Genomic DNA, 21,824 nt, shown 5'->3' with positions numbered 1-21,824 from the left:
CTGAAACTGAGAGTCGGACGCTTAACCAACTGAATCACCCATGCACCCCTGAAGTGGGGTTTTTTGTTGTTGCTTTTAATGTTTATTTAGTTTCAGAGAAAGAGAGCGCGAGGGGGGAGGGGCAGAGAGAGAGGGAGACAGAATCCGAAGCAGGCTTCAGGCTCTGAGCTGTCAGCATAGGTGTGGGACTTGAACTCAACAAACCGTGAGATCGTGACCTGTGCCAAAGTTAAGACTCTCGAGCCACCCAGGTGCACTAAAGTGAAACATGTTTTATGCTTGTCTCTTATTTCTGTGTCCCTTTCAATTTTTCAGTGTTCCTTCAGGTTAAGTATAGAGCTGTTTGTCTTTCTGTCTGTCTCTTTCTTCCATCCCTCCCTCCTCCCTCCCTCTCTCTATCCATTCCTTCCTTCCAGATAGGAAGAAGAAAGCCAGTAGTACATATAAAAAGTTGTGAAAGTGATGGAGGTGCATGTCCAACATCTGTATATCAGTTTAATGGCCTGTGATTGTTTTTGCTCCCTGGTTTCTTTTTATTATCCTTAGAATTAAAATGAGAAAAGGATTGCTCCTTGGCTATTTAACTCTTTATAGCAACCAGAAAGTAGCACAAATGTAATTGGAGCAAGGGTAGAATGAACAAATGAATCTGAAAACTGCATTATGGCAGATTCAATGTGGAGAGTAGCTTTAGTAATTTTCTGCCTACAAAAAACTTGCTAATAATAGATATATATCAAACTAACTTAATAATTTAAATAAAAATGTGTTTATTTTGAGGGAGAAAGCAGGGGCAGGGAGAGAAGGAGAGAGAGAATCCCAAGCAAGCTTGGTGTTGTCAGTGCAGAGTCCAACGCACGGCTCAAACTCATGAACTGTGAAATCATAATAGCCAAAATCCAGAGTCAGACACTTAACTGACTGAGTCACCCAGGCCTCCCAAAATAACTTAATAAATTGGAGTAATTTCACCCATCTAATAAGATTCTTTTAAAAAGTTTATGTAAATAAGGAAAAATGTATAGTCATGTTAGTCTCAAATGTGCATTACAAAAGGGAGATAGGTTAAAGTAAGTAACTTTAAAAGGATTTTTAATTTTAACACCTAACACTATTATGGTTTTTGTGAAAATAATAAACTACTGATGGCAGTGTACATTTTTATTTTGGGTATTACTTTAACTGTTGCATTGAATGCATAAGAATGCTTTATATTCTTTATTCAGTACTGCAGACTCAGTTCTAGCAGTTTATTCAAAAGAAATGATTCAAAAGTAAAAAAGGTAGGTGGAAAATATTTACTGTAGTTTTATTTTTATTTTAATAACAGAAAATTTGATATATCTAAGGCAAAATCTGGAGTCTTTGGTCCTTTTCTAGGGAATGGCAGATTTGGACTGAGTGGTGTCAGGCTCAGTCCGGTTGCTCTCCTGACTGGAGCCATAAACTCGGAAGTATGGAGGCCATGTCCTGCCAAGTGTAGAAGGAAGTAAACAAAGCCTGGGAGAGGTGGGGAGAGAGGACAAGACAGTAAAATAAGTCTGGAAAAATGCAAACAAACAATTTGCTAACATACACCTAAGAGTAGAGGCGTAATAAAGTAAATTTGGTTTTTTCCACTCAATGGAATATTATGCAGCTATTAGAAGTTATTAACAGCAGTGTGAACAATACTTTTGATAGAAAAAATATTACAAAATACTGATGAAAGGAATCCTCTCACAGTGGAGAGAATATAGACTCTGGCATATCTGTATTTAAATCCTGGCCTTGATACTTTCTCAGGGTCTTTGGGTTAGTTACTTTATCTTTCTGAGCCTCAATTCCTCTCTATAAATAGCTTACTTACCTAATAAGTTGTAGAATTAAACAACATAATATATGTCAAGAGCCTAACAGTACTTGGCCCATAGAAAATAGTAAATTTTTATTATTGTTGGCATGTGAATAAACCATGTAGTTTAACTGTGAAATTGACAAGAAGAGAATATTGGGAATAATGATGTTAGAGTGTTAAAATTGTTTCTAAATTTTGTGGAATAAAATTGTTTTTAGAGTAAAAATGCCTAAAGAAGAAATAATTTACCTATTCAGGCAAAAAATATAGTTAATAACTGTGGAACTCCTTAACTTTTGTTGCACTGGGATTTTGTTAGGATACTTTATTGGACACCATATTTCTAGATTTTAGAAGCTGGAGATTAAATAATTGGGATTCAGCTTCTTTCATAAATTAGTAAGTAAAAAGAAATGTTCTGCATCCAAAGAGAAAGAGGTCATTGACATATCTTCTTTGCCCTTTTTCTTCAGTATCATGATGGTAGACATTGTAGGGTGAGCAAATACATGTATATAAGTATATGCGTATTCTGGAGATTAGTTCTAATGTCCACAAAACATCCCATCTCCTTGTTCCCCAGGGGAGTGGGAATGGTAGAAGTGAATGATAAGGGATCTTGCCTGAGAGCGCTTTAAATTATGCCCTCTGCTGTAAAAGCAGGTTAAATTATCAATGTAGGTAGTTAGGCATCTTAAGTTAAAGGTGGGAGATAGCCTTTTGTAGAGAGTATTTTGCCTTGAGTAGAAATCATTATGTTCTAGTGAGTAAACACTGCCAATATGGGGTATCTACTGAGTCATAAAAAGTAGTTGTGTTGTATGAAATAACTTCTTTATTATGACTGTCTTTTAATGCATATTTTAAACATTTCAGGAGCCACTGGAAGTGGGGAAATGGTCTGTACAATATGTCAAGAAGAGTATTCAGAAGCTCCCAATGAAATGGTTATATGTGATAAATGTGGCCAAGGTAAACATTGATTTCTTATAATCTTGTGGAAAAGTTTTATTACATACTTAATGTTCCTGTTGAAGATTAATGATTAAAAGTACTTTTTACATTGGTAATTTGAAGCTGTTATCATAAATTTATTCAGTTATAAGTATATTAATGGAGAAGAGAATACTAAAATGCCTTCTTGAAATTGTGTTGTAGTATTTATTAATAAAATAGAATTTGCTTTATGCTTTTTTTGATATTAAGGATATCATCAGTTGTGTCACACACCTCATATTGATTCCAGTGTGATTGATTCAGATGAAAAATGGCTCTGTCGACAGTGTGTTTTTGCAACAACAACAAAGGTATCTTTTAAGTGTTTTGGGCTAAAGCCCTAAATGGAATTTGTAAGGTACTCTCAGTGTAATGATTGTGTACGTTGAAAGTTTATTTGACTGCAGTGAGCAATCAGTGCCGGGTAGAACGAGGTGATGCTTATTGTTTGACTAATGATGCTTAAGTGACTTGCTACTATCCTTGCACTTATTTTCTGATAGTGAGTGGTCTTGGAATTGGGGCAATAGTTTGAAAAACAACAAAATAAATAAGGATTATTACTAGTCAAACAGTTTGTGAGATGGTAAGAAATTTAGAATGGAAATTTCTTCAGAAGTTTCAAAAGCATTTTATGTTAAAGAATTATGTTTAGAATTTTATCCTGCACTTGTTTAAATAACTTTTTCCCTCTAATATAGAGGGGTGGTGCGCTTAAGAAAGGACCAAATGCCAAAGCATTGCAAGTCATGAAGCAGACATTACCCTACAGTGTGGCAGACCTTGAATGGGATGCAGGTCATAAGACCAATGTCCAACAATGTTATTGCTACTGTGGAGGCCCTGGAGAGTAAGTAAATAGTTATTTCATGCCCTTTAAGTGATTTCTGTTTATATTATGTACTTTATTTTTGTTACTGATTGTGGTGTGGGAATGATAGTGAATTGTAAATGCTTGGAAGTATCAATAAAGAAAATTAGGGGAGAAAATTAGAAGCTGTAGGTAATATTCATCTTTGTCATTAAGTGTTACCTAAATAAGTGAATCATAGTTCTAACTAAGAACGTTTACAAATTTACCTTTAACTTCTGAACACTGCTCCTAGTTCTGCTCTTTGTAACTAAACAAATACATCTTCTCTTTCTTAGGAGGTAACTCTTAAAATATTTCAGTCCAGCAATCATATTTCCTACTACCATGACTCATACCAGTAGTGTTTTTTTTTTTCCAGGTCAAACTCTCCGTTACTACCGGACATTCTTTATGACATGATTTCTAACCTCTGTCTTTGTTGTTCTCCAGTTTTTGAGTATTACTCTTGAAATACGGTGTTATGATTAGAAAATGCATTGTTTCCAGGAATAGGCTCACAGATTATAATTGGGCTCTTAGAGTTCAGAACTGATGCTCCTGTTGTTGCAGGGAGAGATTGTATTTACTACCTCTCAGATTGTCCCATTATGTTTTTGGGATCATTTTGGTTTTGTGGTGGTCAACTAATACCTCTAATTCTTTTTTGTACAAGCTCGTATTAAGGCAAGTTGTGCATCATGTATTTGTACTACATTTAAAAACCACTAGTGAAGCATTTTATATTTCACTCTTTAAATTGTAATTATTGGTTTCTGGTGTCTTTCTTCCTCTCAGATTCAGTGTTTCTCTTAAGACAAGGGTGCTGTTTAGGAGAATGCTGGGACATGATTCATTAAAATATTATCTGTTCAAATGTGTGTACTGAAAATGTCTATAAAGTTTACTTTACTTATGACTGGGACGTAAGTTGTTCACTGATGAAACATGAATAAATGAATATGTAAATTAACGAATTTTTAGTTCTTCATTCTGCCATATCTCTTGATGGAATTATTTATTTGTGATTTGACATTTTTATAACATTTCTTAGCTTTTGGTTGCTTGCAGATTTAAAAAACATTGTCTTGTTTCCTTAATCACTTATAAAAGAGATACAGTGAAGAGGCATAGAGATTGATCTTTTCCTTTATTCATTTATTCCTACCATTTAATTTGAAGTATTACTCAAAATAAGTGGAAATCATCATAGACATTTTATAAGGTGGATCATTCATTGTTCTTTAAGTACCATGACTACATGAACTATGTTTGACACTGCTAGCCACTCTTAACTTTAATAGAGGATCTAGCTAAGTACTTGGAACATAATTAGTATTTATTAGTCTTTCGATGAATGAATGACCTTACTTAGTATCAGTCTTCTTGCCTTTGCGTATAATATGGCTTACAATTAATGTGGGGCTCACTTGTTGAGCAAAAGAATTATTGGAAGAAAGGCATTATTTGGGTGGCACGTAAGGATATCCATAGCAAAACCATGTACTAACTGAAAAAAGGATATCCTTAGCTAGTGATTCAATTTTAGCTTCTTCAGCTATCTGAAACTGAACAAAACCTGTTACAAAGCCTGTACACCTGTTAGAGTCTTTGATTAGATTTGTAATTATGTTAGCCAAATTTATTAAGTTGCTATATTCCATTCCTTTTCATTATAATGGACAATAATGGAAACAGTGTGAAGATATAAAGCTGCTTATGGCTGTTTGGTTTATGGGGCAAACAGCTGTACACATCAGTAACCTCTGAAACTGTTTTCTCTTAGGGTGTAGAGAGTTGATGTGAAAAAAAAAAATCTCAGGTTTTTTTATTTGACAGAGATTCTTTACTAGTGTAGGAACCAGGCACTTATTGATGAAATAGTAGATGTATCTTTAAAGAGCTCGTAAGTTCTCATGAATGAAAGAGAGAGGAGGGATGAAATCAGTAACCTTTTTGGGAAAGAAAAAATTTAACACTAAATTTAGCAGATATGCCATAGTGTAATCATAACAGTATTTTGTATAATGCCACTTTGGGTTTTGGTTTTAAAACTTTACCTGCAAACATAGCAATTTTAATCTTAACTTTTTTCTTATAGCTGGTATTTAAAGATGCTACAATGCTGCAAATGTAAGCAGTGGTTTCATGAGGCTTGTGTGCAATGCCTTCAAAAGCCAATGCTATTTGGAGACAGGTGAGAAGGGCACTTGAACTTTACCAATCGATATATTTTTTAGCTTTTGTACTGTAGTTATGTTTGCTGTTGCAGATTTTTTTTAAAATAATTTTTTTAAAGTATATTTATTTTGAGAGAGACAGAGTGCAAACAGAGGAGGGATGGGGGGAGGGGGACCCCAAGCAGGCTTTGCAGGGTCAGCACAGAACCCTATGTCAGGACCGAACCCACAAATCGTGAAATCATGACCTGAGCCAAAATCAAGAGTCAGATGCCTAACCAGCTGAGCCACCCAGGTGCCCCTGTTTCAGATTTCTAAAAGGAATTACAACAGTGATTTGTGAAGGAGTCACCTTACTGGGAAAATATTGAGTAATATATTTAAATTATGCATAATTTTATCTCACTTTGAGAGAGAGAGGGGGAGCACGCATGAGGGGTCAGAGGGAGAGAGAGAGAGAAAATCTTAAGCAGGCTTCACACTCAGCGCAAAGCCCAATGTGGGGCTCGATCTCATGACCCTGGAATCATGACCTGAGCTGAAATCAAGAGTTGGACTCTCAACTGAGTGAACCACCCAGGCGCCCAAATTATGCATAATTTTAAAATACACATAATTCTTGTGCTTTTAGATGTTATTCCGGAACACTTTGAAGTATTTGATCAGTGATTATATTTGCTCCTTTGTCCCACATGCTCTAAACTATTTCCATTGGTACCTTCCTTTAAAGAACCTCAGAGGGATCCTGTGACAGAAAGTTGGAAAAGGCCATAGAACCTTGATACACAAAATACGCGTCTGTGTTCTAAAGAATTTCCAAAAGCAGACCTAATGTGCTTTCTGGGTTAGGAGAATATGGAATGGCAGAATATGGAATGGCTCTAGGAAGAAAAATGAAAGACAGAGCTCTGAATTTGGCATAAAAAACCTGGATTTAAATGTTGACTTATGTTGCTTACTATCTTTTAGAATTTAGGAAGATCAACTTCTCTCCTTTTATTTTACCAGATTGTTTTGAGCATTGAATACAACATTGTATGTGAGGGCTGTCATCACAATTCATGTTACACACAAGCCATTAGAAAACTGTATGTGTATATGAATCTGTGTGTGAACTGTGAATGTCTCCTCTGTAATTAAAAAAAAAAAATACTTCTGCCTCCTATATATGAACTATTTCATTATTTGTTGTTACTGGAAAAGAATTTTTTTAAATCACAGTGTCTTAATTCAAATTAGGTTTTGCTTTGTGTATCAGTCATCTATTGTAGGATATGTACTTGGTGAATATTAGCTTTAATTGTTGAATATGTGTACCCTTGATTACTTAGCGTACAACTTTTCTTTTTTCCTTAGGTTTTATACGTTTATTTGCTCTGTCTGCAGTTCTGGACCAGAATACCTCAAACGTCTACCATTACAGTGGTAAGTATGGATATTTCTGTTAAGGAACAAAAAAGGGCCATATTCTTTTTTTTTTTTTTTTAATTTTTTTTTAGCCTTTATTTATTTTTGAGACAGAGGGAGACAGAGCATGAATGGGGGAGGGTCAGAGAGAGGGAGACACAGAATCTGAAACAGGCTCCAGGCTCTGAGCTGTCAGCACAGAAGGGGCCATATTCTTAAACTTAATAGGGTGAAATGCTCTGTATATATTAACTTGGTTTAAATAAAAATTTGTTTTTCTTTATGCCTAGCTTTAGTTCTTTTATTTATCCTTAAACCTGAGGTCATCTTCACTAAAGATTGTCTAGTCTTATTGCTGAAATGATAAGGCCATTTATTTTCTGATCCATAAAATGTAACTGTACATATCTTTTAGATTTTTAAAATTCTTACTTATTTTTTTTTTTTATTAAAAAAAATTTTTTTTTTTAACGTTTATTTAGAGACAGAGAGAGACGGAGCATGAACGGGGGAGGGTCAGAGTGAGGGAGACACAGAATCTGAAGCAGGCTCCAGGCTCTGAGCTGTCAGCACAGAGCCTGATGCGGGGCTCGAACTCAGAAACCGCGAGATCATGACCTGAGCTGAAGTCGACCGCTTAACCAACTGAGCCACCCAGGCGCCCCTAAAATTCTTATTTATGTTTTTAATTCTTTTGGGACTTCAGATGAGAGAGGTCTTATACCAAATATGCCAGTTTCTGCTTTAGTGTAATTTTTGGGCGTGGGAAAAGTGTGATGAATTTTGGAGATTTACTGACAAAATGCTTATAGTAAGTACTTAGAAACTTTCATTGAATGCTTTATGTATTTTAGGAAAAGATAAGATTTAACTCATGAATCAGATAAAGTCTGTTAAAGTATGATCTTTGCTATGGCTTATATGTAAGTGAAATGGAAAATTTTTATTGTAAGTTTTCTTAAAGTTACATCCTCTTTGAATGAAAGAGATTATTCAGATATCTTTTACTTTATACTGACTACTTACTATAAGTAAATATTTAATGTTTCCCTGTTATTTTCGTATGTAATGACTTATTACATTGTGAATATGATTTATGGTATTGACCCTCTGCTTACCTAAATACTTCACTTTGGATTTTTTAATTGCTGTTTTTATTTGTAAAAATACGATTTTTTAACAATAATCAAAAGCATGTTTTTGTATATTTTGATTATTTTTGGATTCCAGGGTAGATATAGCACACCTATGCCTTTACAACCTAAGTGTTATTCACAAGAAGAAATACTTTGATTCTGAACTTGAGCTCATGACATATATTAATGAAAACTGGGATAGATTGCATCCTGGAGAGGTAAGTGGTCTTAGGGCTAACTTCATTAGCTACTTGATATCTTTTTTGTTTTGTTTTGTTTTGTTTTTGAAAAGCAGCCAAGATACATGTATAAGTCACACATCTAAAGTAGAGTTTTATTTTTAGTTCAGGGAGAAATAACTTTGAGGATATGAAGACTAGCCCTCTCATCCTCCTGTTGCCTGTTTATTCAGGGAAAAACGTAGACGGAGGATGTAAATTACTTGATTCTTTCTTTTCTGAAGTGAGAATCATTGTAAAGATATAAGGGAGGGAGAAATCCTTATTGTGTATCTTATGGTTCCTCCTTAGAAAAACTTAAGGTTTTTTAAAGTTTCTATAAACTTAGAGATGTAACTAACATTCTTTCCTCTCTTGTTGGTGCTCCCTTATATATCTTTGACTTTCAGGAATGGGAGAGAGGGGACCCAGTAATAGTGTTAGAATAATGAATTAGAGGGTAAAGCTGAGTTGGAGATTATCCTCCTCATTCTGACATCTCATTTTGCCTTTCATTTGCAAAGCCTAACCACTCATACTGATTTACAGAGTCTTTTTAAAAAACAATGTAAAAGTTAACGTATGTTCATTGAAGAAGATTTTGAAACAGTAGGCAAGCATGAAGAAGAAAGTAAAATAATAGTTACCTTGTTTTTAGCAGTTATTTAGAATTATTAAAATAAGGATATTGGGGCACCTGGGTGGCTCAGTTGGTTAAGTGTCCAACTCTTGATCTCCGCTCAGGGTCATGAGTTCAAGCCCTATGTTGGGCTCTGTGCTGGGCATGAAGCCAAATTAAGAGAAAACAAATCTATATCTATATATACATATAGATATAGATACTAACTACTCTTAGCTTAAATAAAAATCTTGTTTTATAATATGTGGAATTAGATGTGTAAATTTTAGTCACACATTACTTTTTGAGGTAAAAATTGTGTAAAGTAACTTGAAGTTTAGGAAGAATTTCTGCTTTGTAACTTTAGACATGAGGCAGTTTATAAAAGGTTGATGACAAGTAGAATATCAGGGTTTTTTTGGGTTGTTTTGGGGGGTTTTATGAGGCATAAAGGAGAGCATAATGCACATTTATTTAAAAGTTGGTAGGTCAGCTAGCTGCATAAAATATTGAAACAAATACCTGCAGAATACTTAGATTTTAAAAATCAGAGATACCATTTAAATCAATGGAGCCAAGATGTTTTGAGTATTAGAAGTTGGAATATAATGCTCTGTTTTCTGTTACATGCTTTTTTCTGGGTGAAATTTGAGAGAAAAGGAGTGACTTACAAATTTGATAAATTTTAATAAACTGATTAGTAATAAAAGAAAAACAAGTATAAGGCACTAACAGCTGTAGTGTTCATTATAGTCATCTTAATATGTAAAGCTTTAATACATTCTTTTAAAATGCTTTCTTTCTAGCCATGGTTCTTTTCAGCACTTCTTATGCAGACACATCTATAGTCTTAGTGCATTTTATGTATCATATTAAATTCTGTAGTGGTTACTTCGTGTAGACAGTGGGCACACATAAAAACTCAAGTTACTTTATTTCAGATGCTTTTATTAGAATAAAAATGATACATAGATTTTATTCAAGAGGCTGAAAATAGAGAGTAAAAATCACAATTAGCATATTTAATTTTTTTTTTTTTTTTTTTTTTTTTTTTTAATTTGAGAGAGAGAAAGAATCCCAAGCAGGCTCAATGTTCAACATGGAGCCTGTAGCTTGGCTTGATCTAACAACCATGAGATCATGACCTGAGCTGAAATCATGAGTTGGATGCTTAACCGACTGAGCCACCCAGGTGTCCCTAGTCTATTTTTAAGAAATGAGTTCAGTTTATGAATTTTCAGGTATCTCAGTTCTAGCTCAGGTGGTTCAGTTCTGACACATAAAAAAAAATTTATTTCATTAGTAGATACATGTTCTCATTTTCTGTAGCTTTTACGGGGTAATGTCTTAGAAATAAGAAATTTTGATTTCTTATTTGTGAATATGGAAAATTTAGTCTTTGCAAAATTTAAAAATTAAGAGGAAACGGGGGTGACTGGCTGCCTCAGTCATTAGAGCATGCAACTCTTGATCTTGAGGTTGTAAGTTTGAGCCCCATGTTGGGTATAGAAATTACTTAAAAATAAAATCTTTCAAAAATAATTAAGAAGAACAACCGTATACTCTAATAAAACTTGACGACAGAAAAGTTTTACTGTTCTGAAGAGTGTTTACATTTTTTGGAGCCATCACATTTATTAACAAGTGGCTTTCTAATCATTTCTCATTGCTTTTTCTCTGCATTAAAAAAAAGAAAATATTCAGACTTCGATTACTCATTCCATCCTGCGGTATTTACAGATGGAAGTTCAGCCTTTAATTTTGTGTTAATCTTTTAGATCTTTATACTGTCATTATAATTGGTTTTGAGAGTGAAATTTTAATAATAGAGACCATAACATTGATGCCAAGACCATAACATTGATGCCAGCTTGAACATTTACTCAATAATTTTCATTTAGTTTGCCTTATTAAATATTTGTGATAATAGGAACAAAAATAATACAAATAACGGATTATTCTGGATTATTAAAATAGTAAATCTTTGGTTAACTGAAATCAAATTGCGAATTGAGTCTTCCTTTTTGTTTATATTTATGTTAAAAACCTTTTTATAAAATAGCATTAATTACTTTTAAAACATGAGAAAATACTGTATGTTAAGTAAATGGTTGGTTGAGTACTCGAGTCATTTTGAACATTAGTTCTTATACATACTCTAGATTATGTTATATTGGCAGTTGCTCTAGAAGTTTCTCCTCAAAATTGAAACAAAACAGAAAAATAGCTGTAATTTTACTTCATCTAGGTAAAAGAAAAAAGACTTGTGATGACTCGAGAAGTTGATTGAGATTTGTATGACATTTTGTTTAGGAATATATATGGACACACTAGTAACAGGGAGGCACTTATATTTGACATTCCTGAGCTGAATTAGGACTTAATTTTATATATTACATATGATGACTCTCGCCACATAGTAATATTTCTGTGCTGTTTTGGAAGCCTAATAAATACTTTCTTCAGTTGCCAGTTCTGAAGCAGTCTTAATTGAATCAGTGATATCTGTTGAGTGTTTTGTACTTCTTTTTGTTGTTGTTGTGGTTATAAAGGAACTATGACTTCTTTTATAACAAAAAGAAGTTTCAAAAATACCAAACTTCTTTTGGAGAAGAATTAATTTTGGGGGGAGAGTATATCCTTTTATACTGAAAGGCAAATTTAACATTTATGTATCATGTTTTTTCCTTAGTTGGTTATTTCAGGATTGAAAAGAGAAGCTGAAACTTTTAGAACATATTGGATCATAATGATAGTTCTGTATCATGTTTCCTTAATGTGATTTTTTTTTTTTAAATTTTTTTTTTTCAACGTTTTTTTTATTTATTTTGGGGACAGAGAGAGACAGAGCATGAATGGGGGAGGGGCAGAGAGAGAGGGAGACACAGAATCGGAAACAGGCTCCAGACTCTGAGCCATCAGCCCAGAGCCCGACGCGGGGCTCGAACTCACGGACCGTGAGATCGTGACCTGGCTGAAGTCGGACGCTTAACCGACTGCGCCACCCAGGCGCCCCTCCTTAATGTGATTTTTTATACATCTTTGAGACTTTGTGCCTTAATGATTATCAATCATATGACCGAATGTAGCTATTTGAGAATCCACTGTTTTGTAATGTTTGCTTTGAGAGTAAAAATACGTAATACAACATTTGAGATCCCAAATAAAGGTTGCTTAAGGCTTTTTTAATTTAGAATGAGGAATTGTACTGGATTGCTTTTGGGAGTTAAAATGAGATATTCATAACTTTTGGAATCTGCTTATTATTTGTCTTTAATTCCTAATGTGATCAAAAATCCTAGTTCTGTAAGGGCAGCCTACTTTTCTGTTAACCGTGGTCTTAAATTTTAAAAAACTAGGTTGGCAAACAAATTACTTAAGCTGTTTGACATACTTAAGTCTAAGCAGCATGGAATTCAATACTGGTGATTGAAAATGTATTTTACCGAAGGGAAGAGTTATAACTATGCATAATAGTATTTATGTCTGTACAGAAATTTACAACCCTGAAAGTTAAAGCCTAGTATGAGGTTAGTGTCTGTGATAAAAGGAACAAAAATGGTTACTCTGTTTATATTATAAACCTCATGAACAGATCGCAAACCTAGAATATGATGTTCTTTTAATACAGATTACTTGATTTAAACTATAGTATCTGTACTTATTAGTCTTCAAAATAAACAAATGTATCTCTGCCCCCCCCCCTTTTTTTTTTGAGAGAGAGAGAGAGAGAGAGAGAGGGAGGGAGGAGGGGGAGAGAGAGAATCTTAAGCAGGCTCCATGCCTAGCCACGGGGCTAGATTTCACAATCATGACCCAAGCTGAAATCAAGAGCTGGACGCTCAATCAACTGAGCCACCCAGGCGTCCAGAAAAGGATCCCATGACCCCATAATGCAAGTTGAAATATATATAGTTCTATGCAAAATAGTTTTAGAGTGCTAAAGGAACTTACAGATAAAATTTCTGAGACATCATAGAGAGTGAGTACCAAAACAAAGAAGAGAGTTCATTCATTGTGCTTTTCAAAAAGTGAAAGAGAAGTAGATTTGAGAAATTAGTCAGTTTTGTTGTTGTCAGCATAAATATAAAGCACATTTTTCAGATGTGTGGTTTGTGAAGATTTAAAAAGCAGTAAGGCAGGGTGCCTAGGTGGCTTAGTTGGTTAAGCATCTAACTTCAGCTCAGGTCATGATCTCATGGATTGTGAATTCTAGTCCTGCATTGGTCTCTGTGCTGACAGCTGAGTCTGGAGCCAGCTTCATATTCTGTGTCTCCCTCCCTCCCTCCCTCTCTCTCTTTCTCTCTCTGTCTCTCTCTGCTCCTCCCCTGCTCACGCTCTGCCTCTCTCTCTCTCTCAAAAATAAATAAACATCAAAAAAAATTTTTTAAAGCAATAAGGAAAAACACTCTTTTACTATAATGTTTCTTTTTTTGATATGGTTAGCCACACTAGTGTGTCAAATGGGTATGGGTATGTTATAGACATTGTGTAACTCAATTTCAGATTAGATAATGAAATTCGAAGTGGTTAAAATTAAAAATTAAACGTATATGATACTAATTGATTAATAGAAACAAAAGCAGTCAGTGGCTTGGAAATATTCTTGAGGGAGATTCTAATGGAGAGTCACAGGGTTCTGTCTTTGTGTCTACCTTCCAATTCAAGGATGACAGAACAAGAGGAAAGATGATCTCTAACACAGACCTGAAAACAAAATCAAAGTAACAGCAGTCACAAAGTTTTGCTTTTAAGGCTTAAATACACAAACACCCAGTTCAGAAGAAGTAGCATATGATAGGGAGCACTTGATTTGATCAGTTTATCTGATAAGATTTTACAGTTGGGGTGGTGAAGTAGAGATGAGGAAGAGGATGAAATTAGTTACCCAGAGCTTAATATGAGATAATCATGTGATGTGGCTGCTAAAAACTTTTAACATAATCTTACACTTAGACATAATCTTATACTTAGACATGACAAGCTGCTGCCAAATATTTGAAGAACTGTCTTGTAAAAGAGGGAATAGAAGAGTTCCAGGAAGGAAGGTGTTGTCCACCTATGGAATGGGCTCCCTCATAGGTGCCTCAGCAGCTTTCATCAATGGTAATATTTAAACCAAGGTTGAATGAATGTCAGTACTATAAAAGGGATTGCAGTATTGATGGAACCTTGAATTAGATGGACATCTAAAGTGTCTTTCCAGCTTTAAGGTCTGATTCTGTTATTTTTCTTTAATAGAAATTCTCTATCATTGGACACTACAGAAATTACGATAGGAGGAAGTGGTATGGTATAGAGGCATGAACACCAAACTGTCCCATTTCTTTCTTTTTTTTCTAAAAGCACCCAATGCATCAGCACAGTATGGGCTCTCAGTGAATGTTGAATGAGTGGACTCTTGTCACTTGGGTTCAGATTCTGGCTCTCTCACTAATCAGCTATGTGAATTTGAGCACTTCATTTAACCTTTATATCTGTTAACTAATCTGTAAAATGGAGTTGGAGTAGATGACTCTCTCTTCTGCCTCCAACATTCTATTTAGCAGATTCGTTTTCTCTTTACTTGAAGCATTTCTGAGGTTTGGAAGTTTAAATTGGTAAAGACCATACTGGTAGTAAAAAGTCAACTATGATATTCTAGAATTTTTTTTTTTAGTTTTTGTGGCTTTAATTGAGAATGGTCCTTCTATAATGTAGTTTTTTTTGTTATTGGGCCCCCGTCTTTAAACTTGGAAGAAGATGCAGAAATGACTTTTAAGGGAGCTCTTTTGAAACAAAATAGTATTTTCTAGAATTGAATATTTAGATTTTAAAATGATTTCTGATGATAAATTGCTGAGACATTTTGGGTTTTAGGGATGGCCAAAGTATATAACCTTTATGAAAATAACTCCCCTCCCCCAGTTTCACAGAATTTTTCAAAATTACAGAGATTATGGGTTTCTGCTAATATTAGAAGTATTGGAAAATAAAATGTTATGTTTCTCATTTTTTATCCTCTTTTCCTACTAATATCTATTAGAAGCAATTGATACCTATTAGAATATCTATTAGAACCAATATATGGTTGATATTAAAGTCATTCATTCTATGTATTATTTCCTCGGATTATAGAATTAAAATAAATTTAGTAACTAATAAAATCCCATTTTTGTAGTGTTTTAACAGTTTTTTTCAGACATGTCATTTGATTTATAAAATTACTTGTAATAGGATTTTTATACCTGTTATATATATATATATATATATATATATATAAAATTTTTTTTGTTTGTTTAATGTTTATTTTCAAGAGAGAAACAGAAAGCAAGCAGGGGAGGGGCAGAGAGAGAGGGAGACATAGAATCTGAAGCAGGCTTCAGGCTCTGAGCTGTCATCACAGGACCCATTGGGGGGCTCGAACTCACAAACGGCGAGATCGTGACCTGAGCCGAAGTTGGACGCTTAACTGATTGAGCCACTCAGGCGCTCCTACTCCTCTTTTTATAGATAAGAAAACAAGAAGAGGTTAAATAGCTTTAGATCACGCAGCTAGTCACTGAGGACCTGGAATTAGAACTTAGATCTTCTATCAGTCAGTGCTCTTTTCTTCTGTATGACATTGCCTCTATCTAGCACCTGTATATTACTAACTAATGAAATTATAGTGCTTTAAATTGTTTCTTGATACTTCACAGCTGGCAGACACACCAAAATCTGAAAGATATGAGCATGTTCTGGAGGCATTAAATGATTACAAGACCATGTAAGTTGATTTATTTTATGTATCCCTATGAGGGAGACTTGTAGTAAGTATAAGGAATAATGGCATTGTTTAAGAATTGTGGGGTTGATGTTTAGTACAAACCATTTTAAACTTTTAAATTTTAATTTAAGTTGAGCAAAGCAGTGATTCTCAAGGGTTGGAGAAGGGAAGAGCAATCCTCTGGGAATGGTGGATGGGAGGCAGGCATACCAATATCTCAGGGGCTTTTGGCTTGTTCCATTGAAAAACATATTCAGTAATGACTTGTTTTTATAATACAGTCCCCCTGAAAATAAAATAATATCTTAGCTGGTGGGAAAATGCAAAAGATAGTGGAAAATATTATAGAAAATATTGGTTTTAAAATGATTGAGATCTTCTATGGTTTTAAGATAAGTTATTGCCATCAGTTGCAGAAAAATAGTATTAGTAGTCTTAATTTTTTGATAATTGATTATTGTTGGATATATCCTTGTATAGACCTTTTTTTAAGAAATAAAAAGCATATCTACATTTCTTAAAAATATTTAAAAATTGCAATAGAAATAATTTTTTAAGTGTATATGCTGGCTCTTACCAACTGTTCAGCAATTTTATAAAATTTATGTTTGTAACAAGTTGCTTTTTTTGAACTTGACAGAATTTCCTCCTTAAAAATGTTACAATTACTAGCAGCTAAATCTTTAGGTCAATTTAAAAAGCCATAAAGTGCCTGAGCAGTTACAGTACTGGTAAAAATACTTTATGGGATGTGAATTCTGTAATCCAGTTTAGGGTACCAGAAATACATCTGTTCTTATTATGATAGAAATGGGAGCTTCCCTTTCTCAAACATGCATGGAAGTGGAAGAACATTCCAGGTGTTTGGTAGTGGTTCTGGAAGGTAGGCAGGGTATAGTAGAAGTAAGGTAGGTGGGGGTGTTTTGGATTAAGGAGCCTTAAGGACTTTGGAAAAGAGTTAGGAGCACATGTTTTAGAGGCCCAAACCCACACCGAAATAACATTTTTCTGTTCCAGATTATTTCCAATTCTAAATATGACACACTAGACACTCCTTTTATTTTCTGGACCTCTCATATTGGGTTCTCTTTTCCAGTGCTAACACCTGTTACTTTCTGACCAGGGTTTCTCCCCTCACAGATTCACTCTGAAATAGAATTCTTCTTTTCCTAAACCATTTTTGAGATCTTTTAAACAGGACAATGAAATATGGAAAACACATATTGGGACTAAAAAGACACCACTCTCTACTCTTCTTCCTTTAAAAAGTTAGATGCCATGTTTTATTATTTAAAAAAAATTTTTTAATGTTTGTTTATTTTTGAGAGAGAGAGCACAAGCAGGGGAAAGACAGAGAGAAAGAGACACAGAATCTGAAGCATAGATGCCACGTTTTAAAAAGAAAAGTGGATGTGTGCTCTTCTCCCTTCCTTCTGATCCTATCCTTCCCCCCGACCTCCTTCGCCATTGTATCCTACTGTGGATTGACTCTGGGAGCAGATAAGAATCCAGGAAAGCAAAGGGAAAGAGCGAGTTTTGTAGGGTTGGGTGGACTTTCATCTATAAAGGCTTTATATCTGAAAGTTGTGAGTTAGGGTCTGACATGTATATGTGTTCAGTTTTTAAATTTTTAGTTAATTTTTTTAAAAATTTAGGTTTATGTCTGGGAAAGAAATAAAGAAGAAGAAGCATTTGTTTGGGTTGCGAATTCGTGTTCCTCCTGTGCCACCAAATGTGGCTTTCAAAGCAGAGAAAGAACCTGAAGGAACATCCCATGAATTTAAAATTAAAGGCAGAAAGGCATCCAAACCTATATCTGATTCAAGGTAAAAGTTGATCTGTGGCTTAGTTTTTCTCTTTAGCTTATTTGTAACTAAAAATGTGTTATTTAGTCTCATTAGTATATATGAAAGTATAAGTGGCAGTTACCCTGATTTGTTTTCCTGTTTATAATTTCTTGCTTAGACAAGGTACAAAGAGTTAATGTTAGATGTTTATTTATTTATTTTAGATATTAGGCTTTCTAGGAATAAGCCTATTGGTTTTGTTTAGCAGACAGCTTAAGTACTGGCTTGTTCGTTTGTTCATTTTTCATTCATTCATTTATCCATTTATTAATTCCATTTATCAAGCAACTTAACTGTCTAAGTGCTGGGGATACAATAACAAACAAAACAGACTTTCCTTCTGCCTTGATGGGGTTTACAGTATAGTGGTGAAGAAAGGTGATAAATAATTACAGGTCATTCTGGTGCCATGTAGGGCATAGCATTTGGATTTAGGCTGTACTGGGATGGTTAGAGGTAAAGTGGTTTACTTTTAAGAAGGAATCTTAAAGACCTATCTAAGATGATATTTAAGCTAAAACTCAAAGAATGAGACTAACCTACCAATGTGAAAGAACAAAGGGAAGAATACTGCAGGTGGTGGAAATAATGAGTATGAAGGATGTGAGTTATGTTCTAGGAATTCACAGACTAGTGACGTATGAATGAGGGCTAGAGACTAGCATCAGGTGTTGGAAAGTTTGGATGGGGCGTGATCATGTAGAGTTGTGTAGGTCTTTGAGGAATTTTTTAAGAATCATGGGGAGCTATTTAAAGATGTAAGCAGATTGAATTATCCTTTAAAAATACTTCTTTGTGTGCTTTTGGAGAGTGGATAGGTATAGAGGTAAGAACAGAAGCAAACAAAAATGAAGACTCTTGCAGTCATCTAGGTGTAAGAGATTGCCTGGGTAGTGGTTTCAGTCAAATGGAGACAAAATAGATTTAAGACTTCTATTGGAGGCAAAATTCATTAGGTTAGCTAATGATTTAAACTTATGAAAGAAAGGGAGAAATCAAGTTACACAAAGCCCAGATTTCTGGCTTGAGCAGCTGGTGGGTGGTGATGTCTGGTGTCAAGACCTACAAGAACAGATTTTGGCAAGGTGAACGAAGCATTCTTCTGTGTCATACTAATTGAGTTTGAGATTTTTACAAGGAATATCTAAATGATGATGATGTTAGATATAGACAGCTGGGTGTGTCAGGAGCTCAGGAAGGGTTAGGACACATGATACAAATTTGGAAGCTGATTTATAAGGCTATGAGAATGAATGAAATTACCTAGGAAGCAAGGAGTTGGTGGGGGAGAGAATGAGGCCCAGAGTAATGCCCTGTTATCATTTAGAGATTTGGAAGAGGTGAAAGAAACAGGAGGCTAAAAAAGAATGATCAATGAGATAGGAGGAAACTAGGAAAGTTTAGTGCCCTGAAAATCAAGAGAAGGGGGGTGTTTCAGAAAGATGAGCATATTAAACGGTATTGAATGCTGTTGAGAGATGGATTTAAGGTGAAAGGAGAATGATTGTTGGATAAGATAACATTCTGTTATTAATGGCCTTGACAAAAACAGGTTTTTTTGGAGAGGTAAAGATAGAAGTCAGACTGAAATGGGTTGAAGTATGATTGAGTCCAGCACTGCTCAATTAAAATGTCAAAACCGGGCTTTTTCTACCAATAAAGGACATAGGCAGATTCATATAATAATAATGATAATAAAGGAAAAGGGGGAAATGGGAAATTAAGAACTCTGAATAAGAAGGGAGAAAGTGGAAAATGTTTGTGTGAGAACACTCAGAAGTAGTTTTACTTTGAAGAGAGGTAGACAAATGGAAGCTGAAGAGGAAAGGAAGTACTCAAGTGATGACTTTTAAATAGAAAATTAATTGGAACCTGTTTTTATGTGCTACTAGGAATGATCCAGTGGAAAAGAGATTGGTACAGGAGAGAGGGACAGGTAACTGAAAATATTGTAAAGTCCTTGAGAATCCAAAGGGAAGGGATTTAGAACTTAAACATGGGAGTGGCCTTTGATATTTGATAGGAGGACTTTTAGAACCCTTTTGTTGAAATTGGGTGAAAATAGGTACAGGTAGTAGTTCTGCTGTAGATTTGGCATTTGGAAGATGACTGAAGTTATTGTTTGGTAGCTTCTGTTTTCTCAGTGAAATACTGAGGTATAAAGATGGCTGAGGGTTGTGCAGAGAGGGAAATTTAAGGAGTAAATAAAAGGTATGAGAGTACCTGGAGAGTAAGAAAAAGTAATAACCCAGGGTTAACAGTGTTTCATATCCATTTGAATGTGTAATAAAGTAGATAATGCTTTTAGGTTGTTGTTTTTTTTTCCCTAAAGCAAAGCATATTTACTCCTATCACTTTCAGATTTTATCATTAATCCTTTGCTATCAGTTGCCCATATTATGGATTAGAAAAAGGTTTACACAAATTTTCTCATTCCTATCACATTAATAAGACACTCCATCTGTGTTAGCTAGTTCATTTGATGCTACCGGGAAATGGTTCAACTTTCTTTCAAGGCATTCTCTATTCCTTCTGGGTCCTATGTATGAATTGGTCCTTTTAATCTGAAAATACTTTGTTTAATCCAGGGATCCTGTATAAATGTTGATCATCTTAAAAAAAAAACAAAAAAAACCAACTATACTTCCATCTATTTTATCCTTGAGACTTTTGATTTTAGTTCTAGTTATGCTTTATTCCTCTAGCTCCCCTACTTTCTCCTTCCTTGTACTTCTACCTTTATTGCCCAACTTTAGTTTGGTGTCTGGAGTAGTTTCTTTTCTAGTTTGCTCCATTCACCTCTTTCTAGCCTATTCTATGGTGTTATTCCTTGTCTGTGTAAAAACACAGGAAATTAAAATTTCCTGGGTAACTTTCTTATAGCACTTAACTCTTTTTATCAGCCTTTTTGTATGTATCTTTATCACTTTCTGACTGTATTATGGACCCCTTAGCACAGGGAAGATCTTTGCATTTCTATTATAGCCCCCCCCCCCCTTTTTTTATATGGTAGATAATGTTTGTTGAATGGATGAAGTAGATGTTCTCTATATTGATATTTGCCCTTTTCTTATTCCCTTCTATTAATTAGAGATGTCCTTGACTTGCTATTTTCCCCCTTCTTGCTTGATATTTGCTTTTATGTCTCAAAAACTGGTTTTCTAGATCTTTCTAATTGTACCTTTTGAATGACTCCCTGCCTAATATAAAGGATTCCTTCTACACTCTTCCACCCTGGGTTTCACTCTCTTTATGATTGATATCATTCAAGAATATATATATTTATTTCTAAAGGCAACCTGTATTTATAGCTACTATATTTTAATATAGATAATTCCTGGCTCCATGTGGGTAATGACTAAATTCATAATTACTTTTAGTAGTAAATTCTTAAAATACTCCCTTAAGGGCCTACATAGTAACAACCTGGACTAAATAATGGAAATCTTGGGGATTTGGAAATCTTCCTTCCAGTATAGTAGTCTGTTTTTGTTTTTGTTTGTTAACTTTGAGGTTGTATATATTTTTCACAATTGTAGTAAAGAGAAAAGTTTTTTCCTTAAACTTTTCATATGTAAATAATATCTGAGTCAAGAAATGTTTATTTAAATTGGAATGTGTTCTCTGTATGCACTTGACTAAATTGGTAGATTCAACTTACATTTAATTTTTTTGGTTTTTGTTACCATTAGTATAAAAATAAGTGTAACCTAATTATTACATAAGTGGAGCTAAGCCAGTATATATTGTCCATTGTCTTTTTGTTTTTCTTTATGCAGAGATTAAATACATAATGATTTTATGTTTCAGGGATGTAAGCAATGGCATAGAAAAAAAAGGAAAGAAAAAATCAGTAGGTCGTCCACCTGGCCCATATACAAGAAAAATGATTCAGAAAACTGCTGAGCCACCTTTGGTAAGAGGATGTGTTGGTATATACTCTCAAAGAGGACGGATGCTTGAAATTAACTGAGAAATGAGTATCT

General features: G+C 34.5%; 1 protein-coding gene across 5 annotated transcripts in view; it reads left to right on the top strand.

Moving 5' to 3' along the window:
• MTF2 (metal response element binding transcription factor 2) overlaps positions 1-21,824 on the top strand; it is a 79,957-nt gene that overhangs the window by 53,522 nt on the left and 4,611 nt on the right. For 4 of the 5 annotated variants that reach the window (XR_009257948.1, XM_058716539.1, XM_058716541.1 and 1 more), the window contains 9 exons: positions 2,714-2,809; positions 3,044-3,144; positions 3,535-3,683; positions 5,785-5,880; positions 7,220-7,288; positions 8,501-8,624; positions 15,924-15,991; positions 17,647-17,817; positions 21,649-21,754. Coding sequence is in view for 4 of the 5 variants with exons in the window: in XM_058716539.1 (XP_058572522.1) it covers positions 2,714-2,809; positions 3,044-3,144; positions 3,535-3,683; positions 5,785-5,880; positions 7,220-7,288; positions 8,501-8,624; positions 15,924-15,991; positions 17,647-17,817; positions 21,649-21,754 (980 nt within the window). In the remaining variant the exon portion in view is untranslated. The remainder of the gene's footprint in view (positions 1-2,713; positions 2,810-3,043; positions 3,145-3,534; positions 3,684-5,784; positions 5,881-7,219; positions 7,289-8,500; positions 8,625-15,923; positions 15,992-17,646; positions 17,818-21,648; positions 21,755-21,824) is intronic. The other variant, XM_058716540.1, reaches the window with a different exon arrangement.

This window comes from Neofelis nebulosa, chromosome 2, assembly GCF_028018385.1.
Source record: "Neofelis nebulosa isolate mNeoNeb1 chromosome 2, mNeoNeb1.pri, whole genome shotgun sequence".
Lineage (NCBI taxonomy): Eukaryota > Metazoa > Chordata > Mammalia > Carnivora > Felidae > Neofelis > Neofelis nebulosa.
This window is presented reverse-complemented; position numbering and strand designations above follow the sequence as displayed.